Source organism: Camelus bactrianus, chromosome 27 (assembly GCF_048773025.1).
Source record: "Camelus bactrianus isolate YW-2024 breed Bactrian camel chromosome 27, ASM4877302v1, whole genome shotgun sequence".
In the NCBI taxonomy this organism is placed as follows: domain Eukaryota; kingdom Metazoa; phylum Chordata; class Mammalia; order Artiodactyla; family Camelidae; genus Camelus; species Camelus bactrianus.
In genome coordinates this window covers 11,089,521-11,107,238 of record NC_133565.1, presented here as the reverse complement: position 1 = coordinate 11,107,238, position 17,718 = coordinate 11,089,521, and the positions used below count along the sequence as shown (strand labels likewise).

Genomic DNA, 17,718 nt, shown 5'->3' with positions numbered 1-17,718 from the left:
CAGGAAGCCGCAGGGAGAGTGAGGACACCAGAAGGAAGGTCAACTGAGCGTTGAGTTGATTTTTCAAGATTTGCTGACAAATCTGTGTAAATCAGTATCCTGTCTTCCCTCGTCCCTTGTGGCCAGTTTGGGGCATTTGGGAAAGGACTTGAGGAGGGTGGGGTCTAAGTCTGTGCCCTTGGATTGTCATAAAGGAAACCCACTTGAGGGAAGCCAAACTCAGCGTCATCAGTGTTTACAAAAGCGGGGTGCTCCCGGTGCTCTGACACCGTGGCTGCCGTGTGGCTGTTTGCCACGGTCCCATCACTCCATTTCAGAGCGAGTGAACAGCTCCGATGACTCAGTCACGCTGAAAGGAAGCCATTCGAGCAATCTAGTTCGGCTGCTTATGACACAGTTTTACGTCTGCATTGTTTTCATTTAAACATGAAACCCATGTGTAGAAAATTTCCACCAAAATTACTAGAAGGTGGGTTTTCTTTCCCTGAAAGAATGAAAGACTATCAAAATCTGTTAAACCGTAGAAACTGAACATTGTAAACAAATATTTCCAGAAAAGATGATACTCTTTCCCTATCTAGAATTTAACTCTTAAAACAGATGGAGGTGATTGAGAGTGAAACACACAACTGAAATGCCCTGTGTAGAATGGCAGGTGAGGACGCGTGATTTCTGAAGCATTTCATGGATCCTCCTTATTCTGGGGACTTTGTCTCATATCCAGGATAATTAGCCTCATTGATTTCCACGAGGTTTTTCTTCCTGCCCTGTAACCTGGACACATGCAAACATTCAAAGATGACAAACATCTCGTGTGGAATGCATCCCAGAGGGACTCGCTTTTTTCAAGAATCTGTCACCAGACTGGCACATTGGTGATGTCTCATTTCCTCCTTACCTTCAAGCTTCAAAATAAGTAAAATACTCTAGTTTTAGGAAAATACGATGTGTCATACGAGGAATGATGTCAAGCCTGCAGCATTGAATCCTTGGCAAGAATGATGACTTTCTGCCACTTCATGAAATTCAAATACCATTTGGTCAATTTGTGAAATATCACAAGGCTTGTAACCATAGTACCTGCATTGCAACCAAGGACTAAGTCTTGGGTACAGAAGCAACTGAGGAACAAACAGAGGTTAAGCATGCGTAAATTAAGGTCAAGATTTTCATCACACTGCCAGTCTGAAGGGAAATTAAGTGACCGTGTGATGATGAATTAAGTACTAAGTTAAAACAGAGTTCAGCCACTAAGTGTCAGGAAGACCTACTCCTGGTTTGACAGTGGGGTCAGCAGTGCCGTGGTCCCAAAGGCAGCTGCTGGTGGCATAGGTCGTCTTGGTGGCTGACAGGGCCCCTGAGGACACTGCCCTGACATCCTGTTCAGGACACACGGACAGTGGTCTCAGGAGAGACAATGACAGCCCCAGCCCTTCCTGTCACCCAGGGTCCATCAATCCAAGGACAGCTGCAGCCCCCAAGCCTCGGGGCTCCCGTGTAGGACAGAGGGGCTCTCTGAGGCCATTGCTGGCTGCACTGACACACAGCCCCGAGACACAGCCCCGAGAGTGAATGAGTGAATAATTGTAATTACAAAGGACTCCAGAAGCTGCTGGCCTGTGCCGTGCTGCATTAAATTTGTGATTCTTTTCTCACTTTCTTTTCATTCATCTGTACCATCTGACAAAAAAAAAAAAAAAAAAAACCAAAACACCAAACAAACAAAAGAAAATTTTAAAACAGGGAGGGTATAGCTGAGTGGTAGAGCACGTACCTAGCACGCACAGGGTCCTGGGTTCAATGCCCAGCACCTCCATCCAAATAAACAAATACCTACTTAGCTCCCCCCAAACAAACAAAAAAACCACACATCTGTGCCACGTGGTATGAACTTTTGGGAGGTTCATCTCTACTTTAAAATTATCACTGAATTCTTAGGAGTAGTCAGCCACAAATCTTCCTGTTTATCTTTGAGAGCATCAAATATGCATTTACAACTAGCAGACGTGCAGGTGGATGTTAACGTCAAACCGTCAGGGCTGATATCTACAATTACAGGTTTTTTAAAATGTGAGTATGTTACAGGCTTTAACAAAACTGCTGGGGAAACAAGGAAGTTTTCAGAAAAACAATCAAAAATGGACTCACGAATTTCCCTCTGCATCTGATTTATAACATATTATAATGTATATTTCTACAAGCTGCTTAATTTTCTCTGTGGATATATAGAGGTTTGGGTGTTGTCTCTTTTTGTTTTAAAATATAAGCTTCACATACAAAAAGGTATTTCTGTAGCACAACAATTCGACCTTTCTAAAAGAGTTTCATTTAGAAGAAAAGAAATAAATTGGTAATCCGTTTAAATAATGAGGGAATTTGGAAGAGCAGCACCGTATGTGCATGTGTCTGTGTGATGGAAACAATAATGATACGATGAATTCCAGTTGCCTTGGAAACAGCATGACCGAAGCATATTGTGTATTCATAGTAAGAGGTGGGCCTATTTAGAAACATACCAGTATAGTACAAAGTCTACTTTCCAGGAAGAAATTCCTATCATGTTGCCTGTGGAAGCCTGATTTTATTCACAGATTCTGGTTTCTCCGACCAGCTCTATGTACGTTTTGCTGAAAGGATGGGAACTACTTAGAACCATTCATTCATTCATGAACGTCTAGGGACCTATTCTGGGGCCACGGACACAACACTGCTCCAGGGTGGTGCTTTGTTCCTGCAGAGCTCCGAGCCGGCCACGCACCAAGAGCCCCACAAAGAGCAAGGAAACCTTATGGGCTTGAGAAATAGTAAGTTTAGCAAGAAGAATTTAAAAGTAAAGAAATGGAAGGACCAGCCCAGCAGGGAGATGGGTGGAAGCGTATTTCTGAGGACTTGAAAGGAAGCAAGAGATAGAAAGATAAAGACAAAGTTTTATAGAAACAATAGTGTGCTGTCACTGAGGTACTGTTTATAATCATAATAACATATTGCTTTTATTTTAAAAAACTACACTGAAACGACATCAAATTGCAAAGTTAGTAGTTGGAAGGGTGTAGAGAGTAAGCTGAGGTGGGCTGAAGGGGGACCTAACTGATGCCCTCCTCTGGGTACGGAGCCCCTGGGACCTAGAGCAGGGTCTGCTGGCCCTGGCATCCTGCTTAACACATCCATGGGAGCCCTGGGACAGCCACTGCTCCTGCCCTGCACTGGGGACCATGGCGGCCGGCCAGAGGATGGACAGGAGAAGGGCTGCGGCATGCTGGGTAATCACATGTGTAACTGGACACTAAAGGAATACTACAATGCTGTGAAAAATACTTTTTTTTAAAAATGGAGGTACTGGGAATTGAACCCAGGACCTTGTGCATGCTAGACATGGACACTACCACTGAGATATATTCTCCCCCTGGTGAAAAATGTTTTTGTCTGTCAAGTTTAGGTCCCAGGCCCCAGAGTTTCATTCATTCTGATCTTCACATGTCTTTTTCTTTTCATAGGAAACTGGGAAGCTCTTGGCTTCTCCAACTTCTGCACTGATTTTGGTTTTATATCCAACTTGGTGACTTGCAGAGGCAACACTGCAGGCTGTGACCCACAAGCCCACATGCCTGAGACCCAAAGGTCATGCAGCTGGAGCATCTGATGAGCTGCAGGGGCAGGGGGTCCGGGAAAGGTGGGGTGGGGGGCCCAGAAGGGGAGGCCTACCCGGTTGCTTTCACTCTTTGAACGGTCATTCTTCGCCTTGGCGGTCTTTTCTGCAAGCTTCTTCTGCCTTTGAGGGCCTCTTCCAAAGAAAATGTAGTTGACGAAGGCGTACTCCAGAAGGGCCAGAAACACAAAGACAAAGCAGCCCATGAGGTACATGTCAATGGCTTTGACATAGGGGATTTTGGGCAGCGTCTCCCGAAGGTGCGTGTTGATCGTCGTCATGGTCAGCACGGTGGTGATTCCTGTAAGAGAAACGGAAGGGTGAGAGGCTGCACCTCCTCCCCCAGGTCCTCACCTCTCACTCTCCTTCTTTATTTTCTCAAACAGCTTGAAGTCGTTGGAAATAATGGACTGAATATTATTGGGTGATCAACTATATTCAATACCTTATAGTAAAACCTATAATGAAAAAGAATATGAAAAGGAATATATGTATGTATATGTATGACTGAAACATTATGCTGAACCCCAGAAATTGACACCTTGTAACTGACTATACTGAAAACTGACCATACTACAAACATGATGCTACACACAAGAAACTGACATACGTAAACTGACTATGCTTCAATAAAAAAATGCAATAGAATACAAAATGCATTGTGTGGTCTGCAGGTCACACCACAGACAGGGAGCTGACTTCTCTTAAGCCCAGGGCAACACCTCCCAGCACACCTGGCCCGTGGATGAGGAAGGGTTGGGGCAAAGCAGAGGCTGCTCTGCCTGAAAGCTGGAGGAAATAAAAATAAACCCATAGTTTATCATAAAACACTACATGTCTGGATGAGAAGTTCCAGGAAGAATGAATCTATGAAGAATCTAAGAATGTAAGGCATGATGGGAGAGGCAAGGCCATGAGTGGGGATCCGTGATCCTGCCCATCAGAAGAAAACGGCTCTTCCTGTTAGCTAGTTAAATAAGTGAGAGCCCCAGGCAGACAGATGGAGTGTGCCCGCCTCCAGCATAGAGGGGCTTTACCTCCTCTAAGTGAGTGCCAGCAAGAAACTCGTTAGGACCTGACAGCCATGACTGCATGGGAGCGACAAGGACCTAACTGGACGTAACCCAGTGCTCATTGTGATATCGTTAGCATGGTGGTTTAGGACCCACCCACCCCTGGTTTTTTCTGTGTGCTTCATGGGTAAGGACATGTGCAAAAGGGGACAGACATGACTAAGCCCTCCAGGGACAAGAGCCATCAATCAATCAAGAGACCACCTCTAAGTGAGGGTCTAAGAGAAGGGGCAAAGAGCACTGCCATCTGCCCTCGGATCAGCCCGCCGCCAGTTCTTGCAGGTGTACTTTGGCTCTATTAATAAAATCTTTAAAATCTTTCACAACACAGCACTTAAGTCTCCTGTCTGAATTCTTCTCTTTCAGGTAAGACAAGAACCGAGGTCTTTTTCCTTTCCCCCTTTGGGGTGACACTGCCACGAGGCCATATGAAGCAAGGGGAATGAGGCAATGACTTAAAACCATTCAGGACATGATCCAGCCCTGAGTGCAAAGACGGGGAATGTCTGAGTGAAGCCTCTGGGGACAGATGACCTCACAGAGTGACTTCCCTTCTCAACTAAGACAGAGGGTACATAATATGCTCAGGACAGGTCAAGGGTTAATGATTTGACTCAAAGCACGGCATCTTACCATGCTCTCGGGCAACTGATCAGATCCTAGGGTTTTTTTCCTTTTCATGTCATTATTTTGAATTCTCTAGATAGTATCGTGTGAATAATCTCATTTTTCCCTAATGGAGCTAAGTTTTATCTCTAACAACAAGCAAGGAACAAACTTTGTAATTCTCCCGTAGCACTGGGCATGTTCTTGGTGAACAAAGATTCCACATCGATGACCTGAAGCCACAGAGAGCAGAGGACACGCTGGCTGGTGACGTGACCTGAGCTTTTTGAGCTGAGTGAAGCCACACACACGTGGAGGAATGGGCTGTACCACTCACTTCTTGGTGGGATGGGCATTACTGAAGCTGGCCTGTTCTTTCTGACACAGTACTTTTGAAATATTAAGATGCCTCCCCAAAGCAAGGCAGCTCCAAAGAGTCAGCTCTTTTCTACCCAGGCAGCTCATGCCATGGAATGCGATTACTCACGTGCCTTCCAGGACCCAAAGGAGAGGGTCACTGCTAGTCAGGCCTTCCCTCAAAAAGGTGAGAGCCTCAGCCATGGTCCTTTGGTCACAGTAACTCAAAAAACCAATGATGTCACCAAGACCAGAAGATCATGCAGGCCCAAGAGGTTGAATCTCCCTCTTCGCACAGTCTCACCAGACCATTTCTCCAACTCCCCAGACCCCCACCCAACTCTCCAGGAGAGAGGGTGGGTTTATTAAGCATCTTACTTTGATGCCCTCTGGATTCCCATACCACCCTTGGAGGAGCGCCAGGCCGCAGAGCTTCCCGCACTCACGCCCCCCTGGAGAAGATGTAACCGAGCAGGACCCCATGGGGCCTTCCCGGGACAGACCCCTCCGCCACATCCTCTGCTGCAGCTCCTCTCTGAAGGACCCAGATACTAGTATCTCATGTAGATTTCCTGAGTTTTTCACATGCTGAAAGCCACCACCAAAAGGAAGACATTAACTGCTTGATTGAGAGCACGTGGCCCCCAGACCTTCTGGCACCCGGGGGTTGACAGTGTTAATGCCCTGTGACCCCAACATCAACCAATCAGAGGACTGTGCGCCAGCTCATCAGGTGCCCTGCGACACCCCCTCCCTCACCTGCCTTTAAGTATGCTTTGCTGAAACCCTTCGGGGAGTTCGGGGTTTTCTTGGGCACGAGCCACCCCGTCCTCCTTGCTCGGCCCTGCAGTAAACCTTTCTCTGCTCCAAACTCTGACGTTTCAGTTTGTTTGGCCTCATGGTGCAGCGGGTGCACGAACTTGCCCTCGGTAACAAAGAGGCAAGAAGGCCAGGCTTCTGTCCTCAAACACGTGCTCCCTCCACCCGGCTCTGACCTGCTGTAAAAGAGGAGGGAAGTGCAGAATGGAACTGTCTTTACCTCTGACTGCCAACAATGTCCACTGATGGAATCTAAGGAAATCGGTATTTTAAGAGTCCCCTTTAATATAAAATTCCTGTGCACCTGGGGATTTTTAAAATTTGAAAATGGCAATGCGATCATCACAGTTTACAAAGACAAGCAAAACACCATGCAGATGCTACAAAATTAGGTGCTCTCTCAGCCTTCAAAAATTTTGTAATGTTGTTGCCACAACTTATTTTTGTTTTTCCTTCCAAATGGACTTTGGAGAGTGCCCTGCCTTAGTCACTGCTTTTGGCTCTCCAGTTGACTATTCTGAGTGAGTATGTGTTAACACGAGCCTCAGGAGATGTCCCCAGGAAATGGGCTAAAGGAACACAGGGCAGGGACAGCCAGCACACGGAACGGGAGCTCATCCTGGTGCATGTGGCCGTGGGGACAATGGGCAGGGACGCTGGCCTCAGGCCCATCACCCCCGGCTCCAGGAGTCCCTGAGGAGTAAGGCTTGGCGGTGACTCTTTCCAGGGTAGGCTCATGAGACCTCTCAGCTTAGAAGACCACACATTCACTGATGCTTGGTACCCTACTTCCTATCCGGATAACTGGACTGTGGTGGACAGCAGGGGTTCACAGCCTGGACAGTAGGACCACACAGCCCAGCCAGAAAGCCCAGCTGTGCCACGTCCCAGCAGCACGACCTGAGCGAGCCTTGATGGGTCCACAAAGCTGCTGTGAAGTTTAAACACAGCAGTGACTGGATCATGGTAACTGGCATCGTTAACACTCACGACAAATGTGATCATCGCCAGCATTACAGAAAAATACGCTCTCTGATAGTCTCCAGTTTCTTGGCAGGAGACCCAGTCCTGGCAGCACTGCCTTGAACTTCCGATCTCCAAGGGAACCCCGTCGGACTGCAGAGCGGGAGACGGCTAAGTGGTGCCCTTCTGCGTTCTTTGAACATTTACCAACCAGTTAAGTCTTGATAATTATTAGCCTCAGTTTATTTCTCATTAATATTATGTTAATGAAATATTATATTTGAAAAGCTGTGTTTATAATAAAAATATAATTTATACCATTTAATCAAAAGATAGTTTTTCTTCTTTATGATCAAGATAATGTGGCCTAAGTGATTTTAGTATAAATTTCCACTTCCAGAAGGATCAATATTATTATTCACTGATAAGTGGACTTCAGGGGTTTTGAGGAAACCGTGAAGACCGTGTAATTACAACTCCCAACTTTGCAGTCTGGTAGCTTCCAACACGAATGGTTAACAGAGGTAGAGGGCAGACCCTGGGCAGCAGAAGCATGAAATGCTGAAGCACACGGGGCATCTGCGCAGCACAGCTGGGTGAAGAGCCAGCGTCTCCCTTCTCAACAGAGAGACAATCGTGGACAACTCCAGGCCTGACAGAGCCCGTGCTAGAGGGACCATGCCCCGGGGTCTTCACTGAGCCTCCCTCCGTGCAGACCTGCATCACGCAGACCTCATCTCAGACCTCGTTTAGAAGCCGGGAGCTCTCACCACTGTGCAGCCAATCAGGATGAAGGCAAACAGCACTCTTAGCCTTTCAAAGCCTTTCAGCAAGACATGGGAGTGGGGCTGGGGGAGGGGGAGTTCTCCAGTCAAAGCCCTCCAAACCAGGGCTATATCCCCTCCAAAAAGCACTGAGCACATTGGCATCTTAAAGATTCAGAGAGACCCCTCAATCAGAATAACCAATAATAACTCTCTGCTATGATTTAAAAAAAAAAACCATCATTTTTACAACCAAATAACGCTTCTGTGTAACACATGTCTATTGACACTGTAGGAATCACCTGTCGTGGTTAAGGGAGGGGGCCCTGGAGTCAAATTGGATTAAAATCTCTCTTCTGACACTTAATCTTACAAGGCTTTGTATCAGCTCTGACTCACTTTCTGACCTCACTTTCCCGCTCTGTAAAATGGGAACAGTAACACTGCCTACCGTGCTTTGGATTGCCTGCATGATGGATAAGGTAACCACCCTCACCGCCCTGCAGAGAACCTGGCCCCTCGGTATTTGGTAAGTTTCAGCCTTAATGATGATTGCTGTTGTTACTCTGGGTTCATGATACACTTTCCCTTCACCAGCTGGAGTCGTCCAGCGGGTACTCCCCAAGTTGTGCACAGACCCAGGCTCAGGGACCGTGCCTTGTGGGGGAAGAACCTGGGACAGAGGGAGTGAGAGTGCTGGCATCCCACATTCACAGCTGGGCCTGTGGGACTTCTTTCTGGCCAGACACTGCAGCTCAAAGATCACAGCTTCCTAGACCTCCTGGCCTCAGGTCCACCCCGATACTGGTAGTCACCCATTCACTACTGCCTTCACGTCTTCCTCCCAGACTTCTGACATCAGTCAGAACCCGGCACACCTCCAGCAGTAATGCCTCAGCAACCCTGGGCATGATGTGGGAAGCTCCATGAAGATGACGGCAGGACCCCCAGGCAGGGCCACTACCGTCCTGCCAGCACCATTTGGTTCCCTGGCCCAGCAGCATTATATCACTTTTTAAACTCTGAAACAGTTTACTTCTAGGAAAGCGGAACTTACCCCTAAGATTCTATTGGTTCTCTAAAGTAACTCCTGATTGGTCCATTTGTGGTGCTTCATTTACCTGGAGCTCATTCCTGATTGGTCCATTTCTCTCACACCTGATTGGTCCATTTCTACAAAGCTTGTTCCTAATTAGTCACCTTTGTTATATCTTATTTGTATATGATGTTACAAAATGTTGCAAAGTGTAGACTGGCAGCCTATAAAAGCCTCTGTAAACCTACAGACGGGGTCCAAAGCTTGGAGTGTTAACTCCTCTGGGCCTGCTGGCTTAATAAACCTGAGCTCTCCAACCTCCAAGTGCTGCTTGGTCTCTCGCTTGGATCCAGGTTGCTGTCACAACTGAGCTGTAACACTGAGCTGTAACACACTTTTCTACAATAGGCAGACCATCTCTTTGTCCCAGCAAAACTACAGAAGGATGATTTAGGTTTATAGTAATCATGCCATGTTGTTAAGAAAAAGTGGAATCTACTTTTATACACTATAATGAGGTTGTGTCCACTATAACCCACTCCAGCTGGATCATTTTTTTAATATTGTGGGAGACAGTGTTTTACAATTAAGGAGCTATAGAGTCTGTATTATCTAGAAAATCGAGAAATTCACATTTTCAGTACATCACACTTCCAGTGATGCCAGATAATTATGGTTCTTTGGTACTTGTAATTCTGTGATTACCTCAAAATGACGGATTCTCTGAGGCAGATTCACTGAAAGCTCACAGAACATCAACTTCTGATCTTCGTTATTTTTTTTTTAAAGAGGGGTGATGGGGTGGTAATTAGGTTTATTTATTTATTTTTTTTAGTGGAGGTACAGGGGATTGAACCCAGGACCTTGTGCTTGCCAGGCACGTGCTCTACCACTGAGCTACACCCTCCCTTCTGGGTTTCTGATCTTTAATTCAGGCCTCTTACAGGTTCGGGGAGGGGGGTCTCAGAAATTCTGCACTTGTGGATTTTATACAGTCTTTTTCTTAAAGAGACCCCTCTGATGTATTAGCTAACAGTTCCACAAAATTTGGGTCTGCCCCTGCAAATTCATTTTAGCTCTGAACTTTCTGGGTGAGAAGAGAAAACAGCTGGACAAAGAGTAATCTAGTAATATTAATAACATCAGCAAGAAAAAAAAGCAAAACCTACAGCAAACACCAATGTTACAAGGTAACATGTGCGGGCTGTAAAAAACCCTGAAGGTTTTTTTTTGGGAGAAAGCTTACCATACCCATTAGATGTAGATTAATGATTAATACAGCACTTTCTATTTTTTAATACTCTATTCTTCTTACAGTGTTTTGATATTCACCGAACACCTTAAAAATAGGTATCCAGGTCACCATGGTACGTTACTTCACGAGGAAAAAAAATCTGATCTTGAATCTGCGCAAGTCATGTATCTGTGGGTCTAAACCAGGCATCCAGTCCACACGTGTATACACATTCCCCTGGAAGCAAAATGCTAATCAACTTCACTTCCTGGGAAAACACAGTAAATAGAAAGAGGAAGAAACAGGAGCAACTGGATCCCCGATTCTTAAGCTTCTCTGTGGGGTGCCCAGCAAATGTGTTGTAATTCTTTCCCATCAATTCTGAAAGGTATTATTGACGATTTCACTTCCAGGAAATAAACTCAACCCTACCCAAAGAAGGGATGGGCTGGACAACTGCTCCTCACTCTGCACTTACTAAAATGTACTTAAATGATTATTTTGTCCATGAAGGTTCATAACAATTAATTCAGTAGAGAAGACTGTTTTCTAAAAATCTAAGCCTTCCCTTAATTATCAAAAAATACTAGAAATAATACTGTAACACACAATACACACTGTACATCAGCTAACAGTCCAGCTGTCAAATGACCAGTGACCAGAAAAGGTCACTAGAACTCTTGGGATTCTCTCAGCATCTAATAACGTATTTGAATGCTCATTAATTTGTGTAATTCCAATTATATGGTATAACATTTGACTTTTTCTGACTTAAAAAAGAATGCACAATTAATCAAGTCTTCTTTCTGGGCCACATAATAATTTTGAACAGGAGATGTTAATCCTTGCTTTAAAATTAGTATCAAAAATAGTTTTATTATGCAAATATTCAGCAAGCATATTTTCCCTTTCGTGGGCATGAAAGTTCCCATTTGAGCCTTCTAATTAAATACGCATCAAGGGAGTCATGCATGAAATTAGTGTTTCAAGATAAAAAGTGGCTCTGTGGGCAAGACTGGTGTCATGAGGTCAGAAAAGCCGTGTTGAAATAAACTTCCCATTTCAGGTATCATTTTCAAAGAGCACGTACCAAGGGCAACTCTGGCCGCAGATGCATCGTAATTGATCCAGAAGGACACCCAGGAGAGAATCGTAATGAGGATGGAGGGCATGTAGGTCTGGAGAATGAAGTAGCCAATGTTTCTCTTCAGCCGGAAGCTCAGAGAGAGCCGAGGGTAGGCACCTGCGGGGAACAGACAGGGTTACGCTGCGGGGCGGACGCGGCGGCGGGCGAGAGCTCGCAGGGCTGCCCTGCTCAACGGCAGGCGCCGGGCAAGCCCAGGACGCGGGGAGGGGTCCACAGCCATGCAACCTGCCTCCCTCCGTCTGCCGGACGGTCTTCACAGAGAAACCGGCAGAGGAATGATTTGCAGTCGGCGCATGAGGTCACGACGAGGCTTCTCTTCTAAGGTGAGATGCTGAGAACTACCCCCGAGAAAACTTCGGGAAAGCTTTTCGCTTCGCCTAGGGAACAGTGCCAGCTATCCTGTTTATTTTTCAGTTAATGGTCCCCTTCCTCCCCACTGCAGATCCGGGAGATGGCGCTGAAAACGATTTTCACCAGGGGATGCCCTGTCGGTCCACCTAGAGCGACACCGCGCACAGCTGTCGAGGCGCCGACCCGGGACCAACCCGGGCGGCTCGGGGACACCCCGAGAGCGGGAGAGGCTCGCAGGCAGCCGCGAACTCCGACATGCTCTGCTCGCACCACAGAAAAGGCACAGAGGCACTGCGGGCGGCGGAGAAGCACCCGGTCCACCTCCTTGTGCTCGAATCCCAGTGCCGATCCCCTCATGCGCGCACCTCTGCACCCACCGCCACCGCCACCGCTGCGGAGCAGAAAACAGCCCGCTGACTCACACCACGAGCACTTACACATTTGCCTCTGAAGTTTTATTTTGTTTTTCTTCTTGGAGCGAGGCCAGTGGGGCCTCTGTTTCCTCCTGTTCTTCCTGTCCGTTTCCATAGTCCACCTTACCAGTTTTAAATGTCACAGCTCTGAATTTTCTGGACACAAATGAAGCGGCTGGAAGGTCAGCCTTCTCTGATCATCAGCTTCCTTGTCTCCCCCTCCTCCCTTCACTGACAGATGGTACCCTCTTCCTGAGATTGCTCCACGGAAAGTTTCAGGAAACCTCGCTTTTCTTTTCTTGAGGGGAGGGGGTGCCGGGGGAAAGGTAATTAGGTTTTATTTATTTATTTATTTTTTAATGGAGATACTGGGGATTGAACCCGGGACCCTCGTGCCTGCTAAGCAAGCACTCTACCTACCTTCCCTCGCCTCCTCGACCCCACTTGTCTTGATCTCCTCCTGCTCCAGGCCTGACGGGTTCCTAGTCCCTCCTGCCCCCAAACGTATGCATTTCCCTGACTTCACATCCCTCTCTGTCCTTATATTCTGTCCCCTTGTCAATCCGATTCTCTGGTCTGACTACTTTTTCTATGTAGAAGATTAAAGACTTTAATCTCTGGGCTCCTACTTTAGCATCAACCAGATTTTTAGCCAAAATTATATAAAAGGGAAAAGTAATCACCTAGTAGACCCAGCATTTAAAAGCTGACAACCTGGCAATTTCCTCCAATTCTTTGTGTGCCTGTGTGTGTGTGTGCAGTTTGTTTTTTGGTTTTTTTTACACAGCTCTGATCCAATGCATATAACATAGTGTCACTAGAGCATAAACATTTTCATGCTTATTACAAATTACTTACGAGTACAATTTTAAACTTGTCCTAATTTTCCGTCAAATACATCCATATGGATTCTGTAGTTTATAAACACATCTTCCTGAATGCTATACATTTAGGTAATTTACATTTTTACAAAACTTAAAGTAATACTCTTAGGAGTATCTCTGAGCAGAGACCCTTTGTTATGGTTAGACTTCTTTCCTTAGGATGAGTGGGCGAAAAGAGGAATTGCCAAGCCAATGGTAAAGGCTTTTGCCACACATTCCCAAGTTACTTTGCAAAAGACCCACACCCACACCCACACCCACTCCCCCCCACACACCCACGCCCACCCACCCCCACACCGGTGTACACGCTACTAGGCGCACTTTACGGAAGTGCCTATCTCATTTGGTAAACCTAACCATATGACGTAATATTTCTTAAAAAAAACTTTTCAATTTCCTTGGGAAAAAATGTATCCTTTCGATCACTTTCTTTCACTGATTACCTCCTAAATGTTCGTTTTCCCCCTGTTAAATATTTAATCTTAGAATCTAATTATATTATTCATTCATTTTTCTCAATTTCTGTTCCTCTTACTGCTTTTACTGTTCATGTAAGTTCCTTTGATACTGACCCTTGCTTGTGTTCTTTGCAAGTATTTTCCTAGTTATTTGTCTAGAAACTTACATACCAGGTTAGATGGGGAGCATGGAAACACTTAAGTTTTTGTACTTAGCTGACTCTGTCCATTTCATTTCTTTTTCCCCCATGATATTTAAAGTTTAAAATTTTTAGGCTCAGATAAGTTCACAATAGAGAGCTAACCACAAACCTATTTTGATGGCTGGCAATTATTTCTGTGGTTGGTATGAAGTCAATGTGCACATTGGTTCTTGTTCCACAAACAGCTAACCAATTTTTCCAGCTCATCTATTTTTCCAACCAATTTCCATTCATCTATGAAATGAAGCTTCCCTTGACGAAGATTTGATACACTCTGTTGTTTTATATCACATTCCATGTCCATGTGGGTCACAGACATGGTGTGCTCACAAGCCAGGTCCAAGCCCCATCATGGCCTCGACACCTGCAGGTCCCTGGCCCCACATGCCATCCACATATTTCAGAAGCACAGTCATCCAGTGTTCAATATTTTCTATCTTCCCAGAAAGGTCAAAATATTCGCCCAGGAATTTTAGTTTCTCCAAAAGATTTTCCCAAGTTAACTTTAGCATTTTATTTCCCACCATGTCTCTGCATTAAACGTAACATTTTCTAGCCAAGAAGTGTCCTTATCACCTCAAAATAATTGTCCATATTACCTGCCCCTGCTGTCTCACACCTACTCTTCTCCCCTTAAAAATGTCTTCCCTTATCCATTCTTCAAGGCCTTGGTCAAATGCCACGTCTTCCATAAATCCTTTCTTCTTCCCTCCAATTGTAAATAATTACCCTCTTTAGTTATTTTCTTTCTCTTTAGAATCATAATTATTCATGTTTACCAAGGTCAGAACTTCCTTAGTAAGCTGTACAAACCCCTAGGCAGAGTCTGCGAAGCACTGTATTTCCCATACACTGTAAAACCCAGCTAAACGTCTACACCACCTTTGGTTATTAATAACCGCACCTGTGTGCTGAAAGAATGAAAACTGGAATATTGGGTTTATTTATGGGACTCCTTAGCAAGTTTAATACTCAAAACAGTAACTGTATTAACTTTTAGTTTGAAATGCCTTGGCAACTTCAACATCCTCACTGAAGTAAATTCAATATTGGATCTTAGTTTGCAATTTCATGGCAATCTCAAGCCTTACCCATCACTTAGCATTTGTGACCCTATGCTCCAGCCATTTGTCACAATATCCACTCCCCTCAAATCTCAGTTTCTCTACAAGGAAGATTATTTTTCTTTCTCGTGCTACACAGCCACTTAGCTTCCTGCATGTGGAACAGCGCTGGACATCGTGGGAGAAGTACCACACATACTTCCCCCCACACTCCACTGTCCAGAGCAAGTCTCATTGTCAGTCTTCACGTCACCAGATAGCAGAGCCTAGTCCTCTCCCAGGGAAGGGCAGCAAGTAATTTTTGAGGAATAATGCAATCTCCCGTGTTCCCCCACTTTCCATTTTCTGAGTCAACTTTCTTAACATTTTCCAAAGTGCATCTTCTTCAGGGAACCTGTTCCCGACAGAGGCCAATATTGATACCCATGCAATGGAGTCCAGTGGATGCTCTTGTGGGAGTCCTTGCCCCGGGCAACATGGGGCCAATGATATGACTGCAGAGTCAAGCATTTGGAAGGTCATTAGTGACCTTGAGGAAGGGAATACTACTCAGACTGCAAAACTACCTTAACCTTTGGGAATTCACCAAGATACTCACTAAGATGGAACTTAGAATTAAGAAAACATACCATTTTCTTGTGCGTTTGTTTAGTAAATACATTCTGGTTCTTAAACGTGAAATACCACTTCAGATCAACAAAATTTTTAGGCATTCACCATGTGCTCCCCCACCCCCATCCCAATCTCACAATCCCACAGGTAGGACTGGTGGCGGGGCGGGGAGACAACAAAGATGAGTCAGAGGAGAGTCTATGCTCTCAACTAGCTCCTTACGTGTCAGGGACAGACTCATACAGACCTGGCCTTGGTAGACCAGCGGTAAGGGCTACACCGAATATTCTAGGGCACAGGATTTAGTGACACGGGAGAGGCTTCCTGGTACCTGAATTGAGCTACTCCTGGTTAAATAAGAGTCTTTACAGGAAGGGAAGCAGAAGAAGCTCCAAGGCAAAGGATCCAACAAGGCCAAATGAAGAAAAGGCTTCCGAGATGCCATGAGGTAGAGGCCTCAGGATGTTCTCAAACACAAGAGTCGTCAGAGGTGGCGAGACCGGTTCTTCCTGGCAAAGGCTTTTTCCATCCGATGTGCACCTTGGAGAGCATGTACAGTCTTCTGGAAGCTCTGTTAGACAGAGCCCTCACACAGCTGCCGCAGAGGTCATGCTGCAAGCTGTATCTAAGGAGGAAACTCCCCAAATGGTCATCAGTAGTGGCTGAGAACTTAAAGTTGAGAAGTGGCGAGTCAGCTGCACCAAGACATAACCTTCAAAAGAGCAACAGAAGCTTCAGAATGACAAGAGCAAGGCCCAGGAGCCCCGAGGGCCACGTGCCAGCGCAGCTGCGGGCAGGCTCCCCAGGACCTGCCGGGCCGACGGACGAAGGTGCAGTCCCCGAACACGAGTGCACCGTTCCGGTTCAGGGCTTCCTTGGCAAAGCTCTCTACTGAAGGTGCTGATCTCAACTCTTTCTCTCCAGATCCACTGAAAGTTGTGGCCAGAAACGGGGCCCTGGTTCTCTCACCCAGCCTAAATTAATTGCAGTCTCTGAGGCATTCGTATTGTTGAAGGACTCATAAAAATGCGGACACGGAGAACCATGTCACCTTTGCGGAGAGATAAGACCTACTCAAATGTATCTATAAAGTGACAAGCTGATACTTCAGCAACTGCAGGAGAGCTGGCCTGTGCACAGACATCTGTCCTTCAAGGAGGCCACCGTGGGGTTCTTCCATGATGGTCTTGAGCTCAGTGCTGCTCTTAGGGTCTTTATCATACTGTCTCATCCATTTATCATCCACCTTAATAACTTTATAATACAACCTAACGTTCAGAATGCTGTTCCTAATTTTCCCACCCCCATTACTAGTCACCTTAATTAAGATATGTTCACAAATTCCATAAAGGAAAGAGGAGATACATGAAATAGGAAAGAGAGAATAAGGAAAAACAAAACTGGAGTTTAAGATTGTATCAAACAGGCAATGACTCTCTCATCTTTCACAGTAAAGCCAGAATGTTGTATCCTGTGACCCTCTCCTATGACCCTGGAGCAAAGGGCAAGGGCATCTGAGCGAGCCAAGTTCAGTCTCAGGGTTTACTTGGGATATTCCTTCAGAAAGCTGACTACTTCACAGATCCTCAGTTTCCTTTTATGTAAAATTGGAGCAAAACTATCATAGGTGAAAGGAGAAAAAAATATAGATAAATGGTACTCCATCCATTACAAACTATTATTCTCCAAAGGGAACCACAAGAAAATGAAACCACAATGCATAGAATGGGAGAAAATATTTGCAAATCATGTATCTGATAAGGAATTTGTACCTAGAACATACAAAGAAGGTTTACAAAAAATACAAACAACCCACTTTAAAAATGGGCAAAGGATCTGAATAGATAGTTTTCTAAAGAAGATAAGACTCATGTCCAGTAAGCACATAGAAGATGCTCAATATCTTACTCACAAGGAGAAGGCAAGTCAAAACCACAATGAGACACCACTTCCTACTCATCAGGATGATTATAACCCAAAAGACAAGCAGTAACACATGGTGGTAAGGATGTGGATAAATCAGAATTCTCTTGTACTGCTTGTGGGAACATTAAATGGTGCAGCCACTTTGGAAAACAGTTCAGCAGT

The 17,718-nt window shown here is 45.5% G+C and overlaps 1 protein-coding gene and 1 non-coding gene across 2 annotated transcripts in view; both read right to left on the bottom strand.

Moving 5' to 3' along the window:
• The window catches only part of GABRB3 (gamma-aminobutyric acid type A receptor subunit beta3), a 223,636-nt gene that overhangs the window by 9,457 nt on the left and 196,461 nt on the right, over positions 1-17,718 (bottom strand). The window contains exons 7-8 of the mRNA XM_074354007.1: positions 11,589-11,741; positions 3,703-3,947 (exon numbers count right to left, since the gene is read on the bottom strand). Coding sequence (XP_074210108.1) covers positions 3,703-3,947; positions 11,589-11,741 — 398 coding nt within the window. The remainder of the gene's footprint in view (positions 1-3,702; positions 3,948-11,588; positions 11,742-17,718) is intronic.
• Positions 10,100-10,172, bottom strand: TRNAA-GGC (transfer RNA alanine (anticodon GGC)). The gene has a single exon. It is a non-coding gene; the product is annotated as a tRNA-Ala (tRNA).